Genomic DNA, 16,546 nt, shown 5'->3' on the forward strand with positions numbered 1-16,546 from the left:
TGTCCAGTTTCCTCAGGCGTTCCTCATATAATAATTTACTCTGAGCTTCCCGTACTTCGAAAGATGCCCAGCCCATATCTCCCTGTACCGCCTCATTTGTGGTTTTGCCGTGGGCACCTAGTGCCAATCGCCCAATGGCTCTCTGATTTATTTCTAATGCCAACTGTACCTCTGATCTTAGGCACAAAACCGCATTTCCGAAAGTAAGTACGGGCACCATAATTCTTTTCCAAATACCCCTCAATACCTCATACCTATTGTATCCCCACAATGCCTTATGCTTCATTATCCCGGCATTCCTTCGCCCTTTGGCCTTAAGTGATTGCTCATGCTTTCCAATGTATGCCAATCCTTCGTTTACCCATACCCCGAGATATTTATATTCTGTTACTCTGGGTATTTCATGGCCTTTTATTTTAAGACCCTGATCAGTTGACCCGTTGAAAATCATCAGGCCCGACTTAACTGCGCTGAAACTGAAGCCTAGAGCATCCCCCTTCGTCTCCGCAATACCTAACTAGAGTTTGCAACTCTTCCAGACTCTCAGCTAACAGCACAATATTGTATGCATACATCAAACCGGGGAGGCGCTGCTCTACCGCCTTTCCACCTAATCTATATGACAGGTTAAACCTAGGTTACTTTCTTGTATCCTCCGTTGCAGGTTTATCATATAAAGCATGAACAACGGCGGTGATAGAGGACAGCCTTGTTTTAATCCTTTGCATACTTTGACATCTTCCGTACTTCTTATCCCTCCCCATGTTATTTCTACGTGGTTATCCAGGTATATTTCCTGTAGAAACTCTATTATCTCATAAACGATACCTTCTTTTAAAATTTTCCACAGGAGTTCCCTGTTTACGTTGTCGTACGCCCCGTTTATGTCCAGAAAGGCCATATACAAAGGTCTATTTTACACCCTAGATATTTCGGTGTATTGTCCAAGCACGACCAGGCTATCATCTAAGCGCCTACCATTTCTAAAGCCGTTCTGAAGTTCTCCGAGTATCTAGTTACTTTATACCCATTCTTGCACCTTTAATTTCACCGCCTGCATGGCCAACCTGTGCATAACAGATGTTATGGTAATCGGCCTGTAGGATTTTATGTGCATCCTTTCTCCTTTCCCTTATAAAGAAAATTCATTTTACTCTGCCGCCAGCTGTCCGGAATTTCCTTATTCGTTATGACTGTTTCCAGAGCTTTTAACAACGTTTCCTTACTTTTTGGACCAAGTTCATTAACCAACTTGATCGGAATTCCATCTATTCCTGTAGATGTGTTTTTAGGAATATATTTTTCTGCCTTTTTCCAGTTTATATTGGTCGGTTGTAAGCTGCTTTGTACTGCTACATTGTGTTGCTTCCTGATTTGCGGAGATTGTTGCTTTAAATGACTCGGCTAAACTGATATAATGTAGTTCACTGCGTTGTCTCCCTTTAAACAATTTCCCTGATTACCTTTACTCCGATCCTGCTTTCTTTTGATTATTTTTGCCTAGCCAGCTTATATGGTTCCAGAATTTTCTTGCTCCGCCTCTAGAGGCATCGTGTATGTCAGCCATCCATCGATCGTTAGAATGCTTTATTTTACTTTGGACGAGGGCCTGTACCTCTAGTTTCTTTTGTGAATATGATTCCCATTTTTGGTCGATTTCCTCCTAAGATACCTGTGCTTTCTTCGCCTCTCGGTGTTCCCTTGAAGCAGCCCGTCGTTGTTCAATAGCTTTCCTGATTTCCTTATTCCACCATCTCCGTGGCTTCCTCTTTCCATTCCAGTGGTTTGCTACTTCAACCTCCTTAATTTTCCTCCTTATGAGTAGTTCTACCTGTTCATAATCCCAGTCTTCGTGGGGCTTTTCTCTATTGCTTCCTCTATGTCTGCTGCTATCTGTGCTATTTGATCGTCATTTAATTTTCCTTTTACTTTTTCTCTAAGTTCCATTTCTCTTTTCATCGAGGGCCCCATCTGCAGACTAATACGTTTATGATCACTTCCCAGACAACACTCCCCTTCTTCGTCTATTTCGATTTTTGTGACCTTGCTATAAATTCCCTGCGACATTAGACAGTAGTCAATGGTCGTCTGCCTGTTGCGGAATTCCCGCGTGATTTGGCCTTCACCATTTTGTTTCTCTATTTACTATAACTAGATCGTGTCGCTCACAGAACTCTAGCGTTAGCTTCCCGTTACAATCCGTGTATCCATCCAGATCGTCGATATGGCCGTTCATGTCCCCCAGCAGAATAATATCGGCCCCGTCTCCAAAGTGGCTTATATCGTCACTGAGACATTCAATAAGATCCTTGTTTTCTTGCCGGCATTGGTGTCCTGTTCCTAAATAAACTACCCCTAGCCATGTCCTTATGCCGGCAATTGTTCCTGATATCCAGACATGTTCTTTACAAGATGATTTTATTCTTTGCCAATTTGTTCTCTGGTGGATCAACATACCTACCCATCCACCCTTTTTTTTTCTTCTCGTTCTATTGCACCCTTCCCAGACGTAGGCTTCTATAAACGGCGGATCGTGTAGATCCGCGAGATCAGTCTCGCATAAAGCGTACACACCTATTTTGTCATCCTTCAACTGCTGTTGTATCTCTAGCAATTTCGCTCTTTTTCTACCTCCTTGCATGTTTATGTAGCTGATCCTAGTGTTAAATTTCTTTTTGTACTTTTGTTTCTCAACCTGCTCCTTGCCATTTTTTGGAGCTCAGCCTCCGTTATTACACTTTCTTCTGCTTCACTTTTAACTACCTCAGTGCACGGAGTCCTCGCGGACCCCCTAAAAAAGCTACAGCCCTGCCTGCCAGGCGCCAGCCGATCTCTGCTCCCACCCTTATGTTAAAATGAATGCCATCTCGCTGAAAAGCCCTACCAAAACCTGCTTTATACACCTCCCTGTTTACCTCAACCACTTCGAAACGCTTCTCCAGGTTTAACTTTCTTGTGTTCTGATTAACTGTCACCATGTCCTTTTCTAGCTTTTGCACAGTCCCGGTGTGGTCTATGTTAGCGAAATACAACGTTGATAATAGGGCTTTAGACGGGACACATGGACTATTTCGGAGGTTGGAGCTGTAGACCTTCGGATACACAGATTCAACTTCGTAGGTGACGTCGGTCATGGGGCGCAAAACACGGTAAGGGCCAGTGTAACGGGGCAAACGTTTTTCACACAAGCCCACTTGACGGCACGGGAGCCACAGCAAAACGAGAGATCCAGGAGTGTAGTAGACATCACGGTGGCCGCTGTCGTACCGGATCTTTTGGGAGTCTTGGGATGCAGAAAGCCTGGCATGAGCTATCCGGCGTGCATCATGAGCGCGGGTGACGGCATCACTGGTGTAAGTACTGGTGGCGTCTGCCGCGGGTAGGGAGGCGTCGAAGGGTAGTAACGGGTGTCGGCCAAGTAATAAATAAAATGGGGAGTATCCAGCGGTAGAATGGACAGATGAATTGTAGGCGAATGTGACAAAAGGGAGATGAACGTCCCAATCTCGATGGTCGTCAGACACATACATGGCTAGCATGTCTGTGAGGGTACGGTTTAGACGTTCCGTGAGACCGTTGGTCTGGGGGTGATATGCGGTGGTGAATTTGTGGCGGACGGAGCACGAACGTAGAATTTCGTCAACCACTCGCGACAGGAAACAGCGGCCACGGTCAGTTAGTAGTTCACGAGGAGCACCATGATGAAGAATCACGTTTTCTAGAAGGAAGTCAGCGACGTCTGTGGCGCAGCTGGTCGGGATGGCTCGGGTAATAGCGTACCGAGTAGCGTAATCGGTGGCGACGGCGATCCATTTGTTCCCCGAGGCGGAAACTGGAAAGGGGCCAAGGAGGTCAACGCCAACACGGGAAAATGAATCAGTTGGTATGGGGATCAGTTGCAAGTGACCTGAAGGCAAAATTGCGGGTTTCTTCCGACGTTGACACAGTTCACACGTGGCAACGTAGTGCTGGACGGAGCGGCAGAGCCCCGGCTAGTAGAAACATCGGCGCAGGCTGTCATATATTCGGAAGACACCCAGGTGGCCAGCCGTGTGAGCATCGTGGAACTGTTCAAGGATGGTGGAACGCAGGTGTTGGGGAACGACGAGCAAAAGGTCTGTGCCATCTGGTCGCATGTTACGTCGCTATAGGGTGTTCTCGTAGAGCACAAATAAGGCGAGAGATGGGTCAGGGCGGTCGGAGGTAAGACGGAGGATAATGGAATGCAGAGAAGGGTCTAAGTGCTGTTCCTTGGCAATGTTAGCAAATGCCGAGACAGACAAGACACATGCATCATCGTCAGAGTCTGCAGGACTAGGGGAGTCGACGGGATGACGTGACAAACAGTCTGCATCTTGGTGAAGTCGGCCGGACTTGTAGACGACGGAAAAAGTGTATTCTTGTAATCGTAGCGCCCAGCACCCCAAACGGCCAGTAGGATCTTTGAGGAGGGAGGAAAGCCAGCACAAGGCATGATGGTCTGTTATCACAGTAAAAGGGCGGCCAAACAAAAAAGGGTGGTATTTCGTAATAGCCCAGACAAGCGCCAGGCACTCTCGCTCTGTGATAGAATAATTTTGTTCGGGTGTTGAGAGGAGGCGGCTGGCGTACGCAATCACCCTTGTACGGCCGTGTTGTCACTGAGCGAGTATAGCTCCTATTTCATGGCCACTTGCGTCGGTACGGAGTTCAGTATTGGCGGAAGGGTTGAAGTGGGCCAAGACTGGTGGAGTAGTTATAGCAGCAGTAAGCTCCGAGAAAGCTGCAACTTGTTCAGGCCCCCAATAGAATGAAACGTCTTTCTTGAGGAGTTGGGTGAGCGGACGAGACTGCGAAGTTCTGGACGAATCGTCGGAAATAGGAACATAGGCCAATAAAGCTTCGGACATCGCTGGATGAACGTGGAGTGGGAAAATCTCTGACGGCACGTATCTTGTCAGGGTCAGGCTTAACGCCGGAAGCATTAACCAAGTGACCAAGGACTTTGATTTCCCGATGGCCGAAACTGCATTTCTTTGAGCTGAGTTGAAGGCCAGCGCTGCGGAATAGCTCGAGAATGGTAGAAAGGCGAGAGAGGTGGCTGACAAAAGTGGACGCGAAAACAATGACGTCGTCTAAGTAACAAAGACAAGTCGTCCACTTGAATCCGCGCAGCAACGAGTCCATCCGTTCGAAAGTTGCAGGAGCGTTACACAGGCCAAAAGGCATGACTTCAAATTGATAGCGGCCGTCAGGGGTGATGAACGCTGTTTTTTTACGGTCTCTCTCGTCGGCAGAAATCTGCCAGAAGCCGGAACGAAGGTTGATGGATGAAAAGTAACTGGCTCCGTGCAAACTATCAAGCGCGTCGTCGGTGCCCGAAGAGGATATACATCTTTTTTGGTTATCTTATTCAAATGACGGTAGTCAACGCAAAATCTCCAACTGTTATCCTTCTTCTTGACCAACACGACAGGGGATGCCCAGGGGCCACTGGAAGGCTCGATTATGTCGTTCGCTAACAGCTTTTCGACCTCCGTTTGAATGACGCGTCGCTCGGCAAGCGAAACACGATAGGGCCGCCTGTGAATAGGACTGGCGTCACCGGTGTCAATGCGGTGGGTGACAACTGTCGTTTGACCCAATGGACGGGTACCGAAGTCAAAAAGGTCACTGTAAGTAAACAAAACCTTCTGTAACTCAGCGGCGAATTCAGGTTGCAAATCAGCTGCAATCATGCTGTTAAGCGGATCAGGGCGCGATGTGGACGACGAGGAGTTGTTGGCAGGGACGGCAGTTGTATGATCTGTAGACAGAGCTGAAATGGCACAATCGGTCATCGGGGACAGCGCAGCTAATGAAATTCCCTCGGGCAGAATTTGAGTTGAAAAGCTGAAGTTAAGGACAGGGAGAGTGGTGCGGTTCTGGGAGATGTGCACAATTAGATGAGGAAGGGTGACGTGCCGCTGCAGCATGACATCAGTAATGGGACAAGCGAGATAGTCGCCATCTGGGACGGGTGGAAATGGCGACATAGGGATGTAAACGGCAGTTCCATGAGGAAGGCGGCTAAACTGTGCTGATCGAAGGTGGGGTGAGCAGGAGGGGTCTTCATAGCAGAGCGGAAGGTCCAAGTGAAGTAGGCCGCTAGAGCAGTCAATAAGGGCAGAGTGGGCTGTTAAGAAGTCAATGCCAAGGATAACGTCGTGGGGGTATTCATGTAGGACGGTGAACAACACTGGGGCATGACGGTCAGAAATTGTAACTCGCGCCGTACACATGCCAACCACGACAGCAGGGCTGCCAGTGGCGACGCGAACAGTGGACGAGACGGCTGGCATAAGGACTTTCTTGAGGCGACGGCGAAATGAGGAGCTAAGAACGGACAGTTGGGCGCCTGTATCAATTAGAGCAGAAATGGGAACTCCATCCACAAGGACGTCGATACGGTTATTTTGTAGGGCAGGGGTAAACAGAGGTTTTTCGGTCCGGGTCATAAATTCAGCGTCACCTCCGGGAGCTGCATTGGCTAGTTTTCCGGTAAGTGGCCAGTATAGGACGGTGCCGAACTGCGGCGAGGAAGAGGAAAACGCGAACGTCGTGCTTGCGGGGATAGTGAACGGTTGGCAGCACGGACAATGAAACCGGGTTCAGCACGGGTCTGGTCGGGGCGAGGTGAGGAATAGCGAGGGGCATAGTCTCCGCGGCGGTCGACGAAGGTGTACTGACGAGATGGCGTGTACCAGCGGTTATGGCAGTGACGGGAAATGTGGCCAACGCGAGAACAAGTGAAACAGATGGGGCGATTGTCGTGGGTACGCCATTCATTTGGGTTGAGGTAACGATATCGGGGCGAGAAACCGACGTTGGTTGAGGCAGCAGCAATAACTGGAGGGGCAGTTCCTGAATCCGTGGTGTCGGTGGTGCTGGTAGAAGGGAGGCCCATATTCGCAACCTCTTGGCGAACAACAGCCTTAATAAATGATATAGTAGCCAGGGTGTTGTAGAGAGTATGCGACAGCGAGGCCGCGGGAGTCATTGCCTCAAGCTCTTGGCAGACAATGCGTGTCAAAGTGTTGTCGTTAGCAGGCGGTCGAGGAGTCGGGATATCGATACAGGAGGAGCTAGCAGCCGTGTTCGGCAGCCGGTCGAAACGGTGAGATATGCGCCTCTGTTTCGCCTGCTCGAAACGTCGGCGCACTTGCAGCACAGAGTCCACGGTGGAGCAATCCCTGCACAAAAGGAGGTTGAAAGCATCGTCAGCAATGCCTTTTACTATATGGCCGACTTTATCCTCTTCAGGCATGCCTTGGTCGACTTTGCGGCATAGAGACAGGACGTCTTAGGTGTAAGTGAGATAGACTCCGTAGACGTTTGGGCGCGAGAGGCGAGCGCTTTCTTGGCGGAGATGTGGCGGCCAATATGCTTTCCGAATAGGTCATGGAGCTTCTGTTTGCAGATACCCGAAGATGTTAGCTCGTCTTTGTGGGTTTCAAACCACACCCGCGCGGTCCCAGCCAAGTAAAAGATTACATTCGCGAGCATGAGTGTGGCATCCCACCTGTTGTGCTTGCTCACGCGCTCGTATAAGGCTAGCCAGTCGTCTACGTCGACGTCGTCGGTCCCGTAGAAGGTTCCGGGGTCACGGGGGTGGGCCATGACAACAGCAGGTGCGGCGGCTGTAGAGGTAGAGGCGTCTGTAGTCACTGTAGCGGTTCCGATGTGGTGGCCGCTGCGGAGATCCAGCTTGTGACAGGGGATCGAATAGTTTCACCTCCACCAAGAGATGTTACGTGGAAGATTTACAGTCCGAAAGCTGTCCGCACAACTAACGTTGATGAGGGCACCGATTTCACAAAACTCAGCGTCGTCGTCTTCTCGGAGTCTGTTGCACTTCTTCATCCTCATCACGAACAGCGAATACAGCTAAGTAACGATATATATATATATATATATATATATATATATATATATATATATATATATATATATATATATATATATATATATATATATATATATATATATATGTACAATGTTGTCAAGCCGTCTATACTGGCAGCTAGGACAGTATTTACCACTCTATGCCATGTCGTGCTCAATAATCGAAAGAGATGGCACCTGACTGGACAATTACGACCACCATATTCCATTAGGTACACGATGTTGGCGAGCCGTTCGATATGCATGAGTGCTATTACCCGCTGGTAGCCAGTTGATTGCCAATATTAGGCATATGTGAAGTCCACTGTGTCTTCAAATGATATGCTACGCCTGGTCGTGTCATTACTGCCAGTGCATTGGAACAACGAGCCACTGGTGGGTCAGGAATCGCCAGTCAAGCCACAGATTCTGGCCGGCGAATGTGCTGCTTTTATACGTTTATTGTGAAACTTGCCTCCACGCTTCAGGTAGTCAACATCGCATCCAAGAACATAAGCAGACAGTAACCTCGGACGGGGGCACGAAAACGCATGCTGGCCTTTGGTTTCTATTTCAAGTTGTGTTCCATAGAGGTTTAATATGGATTGGTTGGTTCGTGTTGGCAGAAACAACCGCCTTCACCCCACTTCATCTGTCATGAACACGTGTTGTTCGCGGCCACTTAAAATAACGCACATGTGCTGAATGCTATGCTACATAATTGATTCAGTTTTTAGTCTTGATATAACTTCCCAGAGGACAACTATTATTTTGCGGCTCAGCAAAATAACTCTCAACGTTGTCATTATCATAACGTGTTCCTCTGCACTTTTGTGATCCCCGCTGAGAGAAAAGCGCGCGAAATCCAAAATTCTTACACCTTTCAACATGGCACAGCAATAGCAAGGTTTCTGTGCTGGCTTGTCTTGCTCAGGTCAGTATTTACGATTTCTCCATCCGCTGTGTTGTGCTCTCAGGGAGTTCACAAAACGCGCCTTCAGTGTTACATTTTCGAGGTCATAATTGTCGAACTCGGTTTACTTTGGTCAAGGGTGTAGAGCCGAGTGAGTTGATAATAGTCCATTGTGGATGGAACAGCTCAAAAACAAACGAAGGGAGAAGACCGTGAAAACGAGCGCTGACTTTCAACGATTTTTTTTATTGATAAAGAGCAAATATTTTGTACACCGGCGACACTTGGTACAAAATAGACGATATACTTACGTAGGCACTTCCAAGTGGTGCGTATTTAAGCGAGCAATCACTTGGTGAACTCCTGTTAGAAAAAAAAATTCTCACCCCTCCTTTTCGAGCTCTTTCTATCAGTAAACAAAAAGAAGGCTAGGCTGGTTAGCAATACGCTGCCTTTTTCGGATGTCGTAGGCCTACGTCTTGTAGCTTTATCCCGGCGGCGAATCAAAACCTTTTTGCTGGCAACTAAAGAGTCGTGATCTGCTGAGATAGATTCAGGAAGGTGCTGAGGCAGACTAATATTTTATTGAATGACAACGGCATCTCAAACTACGGTGTAGCTCAAATCTATGAAATGCTTGTTCTTTTTCAAAGAAAAATTAACTGAGTTTTTTGCTTTGCACCGGCGAAAGTGAAATCCTTCATGCAGCACGAAGCCGGATTCAGGAGTGGCGGCTCAGAATTGGGACACTTTTTGGCTGCAGCGCTTGCAGCAATGCACCAAAAGTGACATCATGGCATCTTGGCTTTTTCCAGAGTCCTGTACGGGAACCGGATATCGGACCTTCCACAAGGAATATTCCACGGCCTTACGTCGCTGCAGCTGTTGTAAGTCCTGTCTTGCGTGTTATTTTGTCATGGAGTTTGCAGCACCGTCTGCGCCCTAATTTGCGGCGGAGAACTGCGAAGCATTTTCCGGTATAGATTGAGGATTCGTGATACAAAAACCATCAACTCGGAACCCTTTTTGAGACACGGACAGGTTCTTCTTCTTGTTTATTTCTTTTTTTGGGGGGATTCCTAGTGTATGTTGCAAAGCGCCTCCGATTCGTCTGTGTTATATGGTGTCAGCGGCTTGGTTTTCCTACAACGAATGTCGTTGAGAGCGTGTCAGCTGAGCGAACTAGGCAGTGTGCATCGTCCGCGCACATTGTTAACGATGGAGAGTACTCTCTCTCGTCGGTCTATCATAAGCTGTGTAGGGATTTCATTGGGCAGATAATGCGCTTCCCCCGCTTACTCTCCAACCTCCGATCCTACCCCGCGCGCGCCTACCGAGGTGGCCTTCGGAACAAAGGAAAAAGACGTGCCGACAACTGACAGACATTGCTGCAACGCCAGGTAGTAAGAAAACACGCTAATGAATTTAGGTCGTCCGACTCACCAACAAGGTTACGGGCGAATGTTCACCCACGCTATTGCAACAAGCTAAGGAAACTTTTTTCACTATCACTTTAGACAATTTCTCAAAGAAGCGCCAGGGAAATTTTGGAGCTATATGGGCGGCAACAAATCCAGTAGTATTTCGTTAATGGTTGACGGATCCCCAGTCTCAGAGGCAAAATTGGTTGCCGATGAATTTAACAGCTACTTTCAATCCGTATACGCCTGGAAAGATACTAATCTTGTTACTAAGCCTGAAGGGTACATTTCTTCTATGTCTGATATTATTGTGTCCCAGGAAGTCATTTTAAACTTACTGCTTAATCTTGACACTAAAAGAGCTGACGAACCCGATAGTATTCCTACAGTTTTCTTGCGCCGTGGGCTTCAGTCGCGAATTGCAGATATTCGACAATATTTTCATGCAAATCGCATCCCTATCCTTGTTATTTGTGAGCCGAATGTACCAAAGATCTTACGGCTGTCAGGCTACGAGGCATTTGCATCTCCAACGCACCAGGGAAACAGCAAGGTCATCATTTATATTCGGCGAGAACTCACATATGTCATCCTTCCGGTTACTCCCAGCAACGACAACCAGTACGTTTGCCTGACAGTGAAGAAGCGCAATCTCACGTTTACACTTGTGGGTGCGTATATGTCGCCATCCAGTCGTTTTAACGCCACACGATTGAGCGACTTGATGGCGATTACACCTGGCCCTTGGATCATCATAGGAGACTTTAACGCTCACCACATGATGTGGGGAATTGTTTGAATGAACCTCAAGGGAAGAAAGCTTGTGTCCTTCACCTCTGATCGTGACCTGGAATGTCTTAATGACGGTGCACCGACCTTTATTCGAGGGGCAACTTACAGCAGCTGTCTTGATTTAGCTTTCGTGTCTCGATGCCTTACCAGCAACGTCCAATGGTTTGCAGATATAGAAACACACGCAAGTGACCACATTCCTACATATGTGATCATTAATGGCCTTTCAACATCCACGTCTGTCCCACGAATACGCCACATCGATTGGTCGGCATTTCAAGCACTTATGGAAGGTGCTTGCACAGCAGGCCTCTCTGCTAATATTGAAGAGAAAATTAAGGAGGCCATGATAAACGCGACGTCTTTCTTCACCCCAGTGCCTACCTACACAGAGTTTGATACGAAATTACAGCGTCTGCGAGCATTGCGACGGAGGGCAGAGCGTAGATACCAACGCAAGAAGTCGCGCCTCGACCTCAGAGATGCGAGGCGCCTGCAAAAGAAAATTCAGCGCCGAATTCAAGCCCACCAGGCAAAACGCTGGCGGTCATTCTATGGAACGCTTGATCCCCGCAAGCCGCCTTTATCACGCATCTGGAATGTCGTTCGTGGTCTCCGAACATCCCCTATACAGCTCTACCCATTCAAATCTCTTGCACTCTATCAAAGACGTAGTGAGGTCGAGGTAGCAGAAAATATCTGCGTTAGGGTAGCAGGCCAATCGACTCCAACGGCAACGCTACATTTCAATGATGTTCCAGCTTCACGGGATTCACGAATGGACCTTCCCTTCTCCCTGGAGGAACTTGACGCTGCGCTGGTTTCTTGCAGACGGTCATCATCACCGGGTCCCGACGGTGTAGCATACACTGCGCTTGCAAATCTTGGACAAGAAGCTAGGCACGCTCTTTGGGAATATTACAGCAAATCATGGAGTGAAGGTACAGTTCCAGACGAGTGGAAGTGCAGTCGTTTAGTTCCGCTCCTGAAACCTGGCAAATCGCCTCTGGACTTGACATCATACTGCCGCGAAACCTTCAAAACTGTATTTGTTGTTTTTCAACAGCCGCCGGCATAAAGGCTTATCACTCTGATTCTGGATCGCGTATCAGTTCCGTAATCTTTGTTAATGCTCGATGTCGCGAGTCACACCTTTATTAGTTTCGTTGTAGCGCAAGATGCACCGAGATCTATCTCGAAGATTCCGGCCACTCGTGTGTCTTTCCATAATGTTCCAGCCCGTGCTGGTAGCTGTTTGCGACGTTATCTAGATTGTTCTGTGCAGCCTTTAAATTGAGCGTTGACGAGTGTGGCGAGCATTCTTTGTTCGACGACCGACGAGCACGTTTATTGCTATCGCCGCCGCCGAGTTGCTTAGTTCTTTTGCGGGCGCAAGTCAGACCCAATAAAGAGTTATTTCAGTACCATCACGCCTGTGTCTTCTTTTGGCGTGTACGGCCTTGTCCCCACTACGTGACATCTGGTGGAGGTGCTGCCTTTGATACTTCAAGCGAAGACCCAAGCCGTGTTCCTGTCGCCCTGGAAGACCAGGCTACAGGTCACCGAGCCAGCCGCCGACTTCAAGGCCTATAACCCGAACACGGTCTGCTGCCTGACACCATTCGATCTCGGAAGGCATCGGCGCTGACAATGGCCCAGCCTACTACAGCACCGGTTGTTTTCGTCCAACCCCGTGAGCCCCCTGCTTCCACGGACGACCGGATGAAGATGCTGGAGACTGGATGGACCTTATCGACCGTGTGGCAGAATTCAACGGCTGGAACGACGCTGCGAAACTCAGGCAGGTCTACTTTGCTCTTCAAGGACATGCCCGAATTTGGTTCGAAAATCATGAGGCAGCAATGAAGGATTGGGAGATTTTCAAGGAAGCGTTTTTGACTGCCTTTTCAAGCGTCGTTCGAAAGGAAAGAGCCCAGGCCCTCCTTCAGTCAAGACTTCAACTTACTGACGAGCCTGTCCTGGCGTACGTTGAGGAGATGAAGCGCCTCTTTCGCCGCGCCGACCCTAACATGACCGAAGGTGAGAGAGTCAAATTTTTAATGCTAGGCGTCAAAGAATCGCTGTTTGCAAGTCTTGTCCGAAATCCGCCAAAAACCGTGGCTGAATTTGAAACGGAGGCGTCTACTATCGAGAAGACGTTGGCCATCCGGATGCGCCACTACCAGCGACCACTTCAGCCGGACTGCTCAACCCACTACCCCAGCGCATCTGCAAGCGGAGAGAACCTTCGGGACCTCATTCGGGAGATCGTGCGAGAGGAGCTCCGCCGATTGATGCCGTCCTCGCAACAACCCCAGGTGGCGACGCTTGCGGACGTCGTCCGTGAAGAAGTCCGACAGGCGCTGGGCGTTCCTCAAGCGATAGCTGCGACAGTTCCAGCACAAGAGGCAACAGCGATGAACTAGAGCTGCTGCATTACGTCGCCCTGCGCCCCGACGTGATGACCTTCCAAGCCCTCGCCGCTACCGTCCTGTTCCTGAAAGCCGCCCCTTGGCCCCCGCCCGCCCAGCCTACCAACGACCCCCAAACCCTAGGAAGTGTGACGCCTGGAGGACAGCGAATAACCAGCCATTATGCTTCCACTGCGGTGAGGCCGGCCACATTCTGCGCCACTGCCCGTACCGACGAATCGGTCTCCGCGGATTTGCAGTCGACGCTCCACGACCACGCCCAGGTGAACGACCGCAAGAAATCGACAACTATCTGCGTAGCGGTGAGATTGCGCCACCAAGCCGTCGGTTCAGGTCTCCATCGCCGTACAGGGCCTGCTTTGCGTCGCCAGGCCGTAAATATGATGAAAGCGTGCGCGGAAGGTCTCCAAGCCCGCGCAGGGGAAACTAAGTAGAGCAACTTTTGGAGGGGAGGTTGCTCAACGGCGAAAAGACGAACATCCTCCGCCGTCGACGACCGCTAACGACGACACAGCCATTTCACCGCCCCTCCACACGACTACATCGACGACAACACGACCACAGTGCAAGCCGACACCGCCGCCCAGCGAAGTAACAACGGTATGCCCCGGCCATGACCTGAAGAAACGACGGAGCCGAGATCGGACACCAAGGCCCACGTGCAATGCGAGGACGCGAACAAGTGACCTTGAAGTTGATATCGACGGTCGCAGAGTCACTGCCCCAGTAGACACCGGAGCCGACTATTCAGTCATTAGTGGACTGTTGGCCTCTAAACTCAGGAAAGTTACCACTGCTTGGGATGGCCCGCTGATTCGCACCGCAGGTGGCAACCTGATTACTCCATCGGGATGATGCGCTGCAAGAATAACCGTAAATGGGCGTACTTACCCCACCAGCTTTGTGGTCTTGCAGCAGTGCTCCCGCGACATGATTTTAGGCATGGACTTCCTAAATGAACATAGGGTTATCATCGACCTGCGATCAAACTCATCAAGCTCTCTGCTGACAAATCCATTCCTGCTACGACGACGTCGATACAACACATCGCTCTAAACGTCGTCGATGAAGAATTGACCGTCCCGCCCCGATCAAGCATCGCAGTCTGCGTAGGTAGCGCAAACATCGAAACCGCTGAAGGCATCGTCGAAGGAAATAACCAATTGCTCTTTGAACGAGGTGTCTGCATCGCAAGAGGCATCGCGAAATTCCGGAGAGGTCAAGCTTAGGTTCTGGTAACAAACTTCACCGAAGAATACCGGCATCTCAACAAGGGCACGACGATCGTTTTTCTCGACGAATTAGCCGACCTCAAAGATGTATTCGCCCTCCACGACCAAACGCTGGAAGACACACCGGACCAATTCCGTCAGCCCAAATTTGACATCAACCCGGCATTGACCCACAGCAGGAAAGACCAGATTTTCAGTCTTCTTCGAAGCTACAGGGAGTGCTTCTCGTCATCATCGAAGGTACGACAAACACCACTGGCCAGGCACCGCATTATAACGGACGAACACGCCCGACATCTGCGCCAAAGCCCTTGTCGTGTATCGCCGCGAGAACGCCAGGCCATTCGCGACCAATTTGAGTGAATGCTGCGTGATGACGTAATCCAGCCATCGAATAGCCCCTGGGCGGCACCAGTCGTTTTGGTGAAGCAGAAAGACAGCACACTTCGCTTCTGCGTTGACTACCGCCGCTTGAATAGCATAACGAAGAAGGATGTCTACCCGCTTCCCCGCATCGACGACACTCTCCACCGGCTCTGTAATGCAAGGTACTTCTCATCGATGAACCTGAAGAGCGGATATTGGCAAATTGAGGTCGACGAAAGAGATCGCGAGAAGACCGCATTCATCACACCGGACGGTCTTTTTGAGTTCAAAGTGATGCCATTTGGCCTCTGCTCCGCACCAGCCACATTTCAACGAGTAATGGACACAGTCCTGGCAGGCTTGAAGTGGCAAATTTGTTTGGTATATTTGGACGACGTTGTTGTCTTCTCGTCAAACTTTGAAGACCACCTAAAACGACTGCAGACAGTGCTGGAAGCCATCAAGTTATCGAAACTAACGCTAAAAGCAGAGAAGTGTCACTTCGCCTACGAAGAACTCCGGTTTCTAGGTCACATCGTTAGCAAGGATGGTATTCGCCCAGACCCCGAGAAAACAGCTGCAATCGCACAATTCCCACCTCCTGCCGACAAGAAAGCTATGCGCCGATTCCTTGGGCTGTGCGCTTATTATCGACGATTTGTTAGAAACTTTTCGCGGATCGCCGAACCGTTGACGCAGCTTACAAAGGCCTTTTAAATGGGAAGCGCCGCAAGGAGAAACCTTCGACGAACTTAAGCGCCGCCTTCAATGCCCCTCTGTACTTGGCCACTTTGACGAAAACGCCGAGACCGAAATTCACACCGACGCGAGCAGTGTGGGCCTAGGAGCCGTTCTCGTCGAGAAGAGTGCCGGACAGGAGAAAGTAATCGCCTACGCTAGCAGGTCCCTCACAAAAGCCGAAGTCAATTACTCGACGACCGAGAAAGAGTGCCTTGCGATCATCCAGGCCACTTCTAAGGTTCGCCCATACCTATACGGCCGACCATTCAAGGTGGTAAGCGATCATCACGCGCTCTACTGGCTGGCTATTTTGAAAGATCCCTCCGGCCGCCTTGCCAGGTGGAGCCTACAACTTCAAGAATTTGACTTCACTGTAGTCTATAAGTCGGGCCGGAAGCATTCCGACGCAGACTGCTTATCAGGTACTCCCGTCGACGTTCCCCCGAAGGACGACAATGACGACGCCTTTTTGGGACCGGTAAGCGCCAGCAGTTTCACAGAACAACAGCGATCAGACCCTGAGCTGAAAGCGCTAGCCGATTACTTAGAAGGAAAAACCACTTCCCCTCTTGGTGTGTTCAGACAACATTTATCTTCGTTCGCGTTAAGCAATGGCCTCCTCGTGAAGAAGAACGTCGCACCCAGCAGGACTGCGCAACTTCTTGTAATGCCTAAAAACCTCCGGCAGGAAATTCTGCAGGCGTTGCATGATGAGCCCACAGCAGGCCATCTCGGATTTGCACGCAC

The 16,546-nt window shown here is 49.6% G+C and overlaps 1 protein-coding gene across 1 annotated transcript in view; it reads left to right on the top strand.

Moving 5' to 3' along the window:
- sli (slit guidance ligand) overlaps positions 1–16,546 on the top strand; it is a 793,209-nt gene that overhangs the window by 427,256 nt on the left and 349,407 nt on the right. The window contains exon 12 of the mRNA XM_084583167.1: positions 9,631–9,702. Within this exon, the coding sequence (XP_084439293.1) occupies positions 9,631–9,702 (72 nt within the window). The remainder of the gene's footprint in view (positions 1–9,630; positions 9,703–16,546) is intronic.

The sequence above is a fragment of the Amblyomma maculatum genome, chromosome 1, assembly GCF_055883805.1.
Source record: "Amblyomma maculatum isolate TAMU_Amacu chromosome 1, ASM5588380v1, whole genome shotgun sequence".
Lineage (NCBI taxonomy): Eukaryota > Metazoa > Arthropoda > Arachnida > Ixodida > Ixodidae > Amblyomma > Amblyomma maculatum.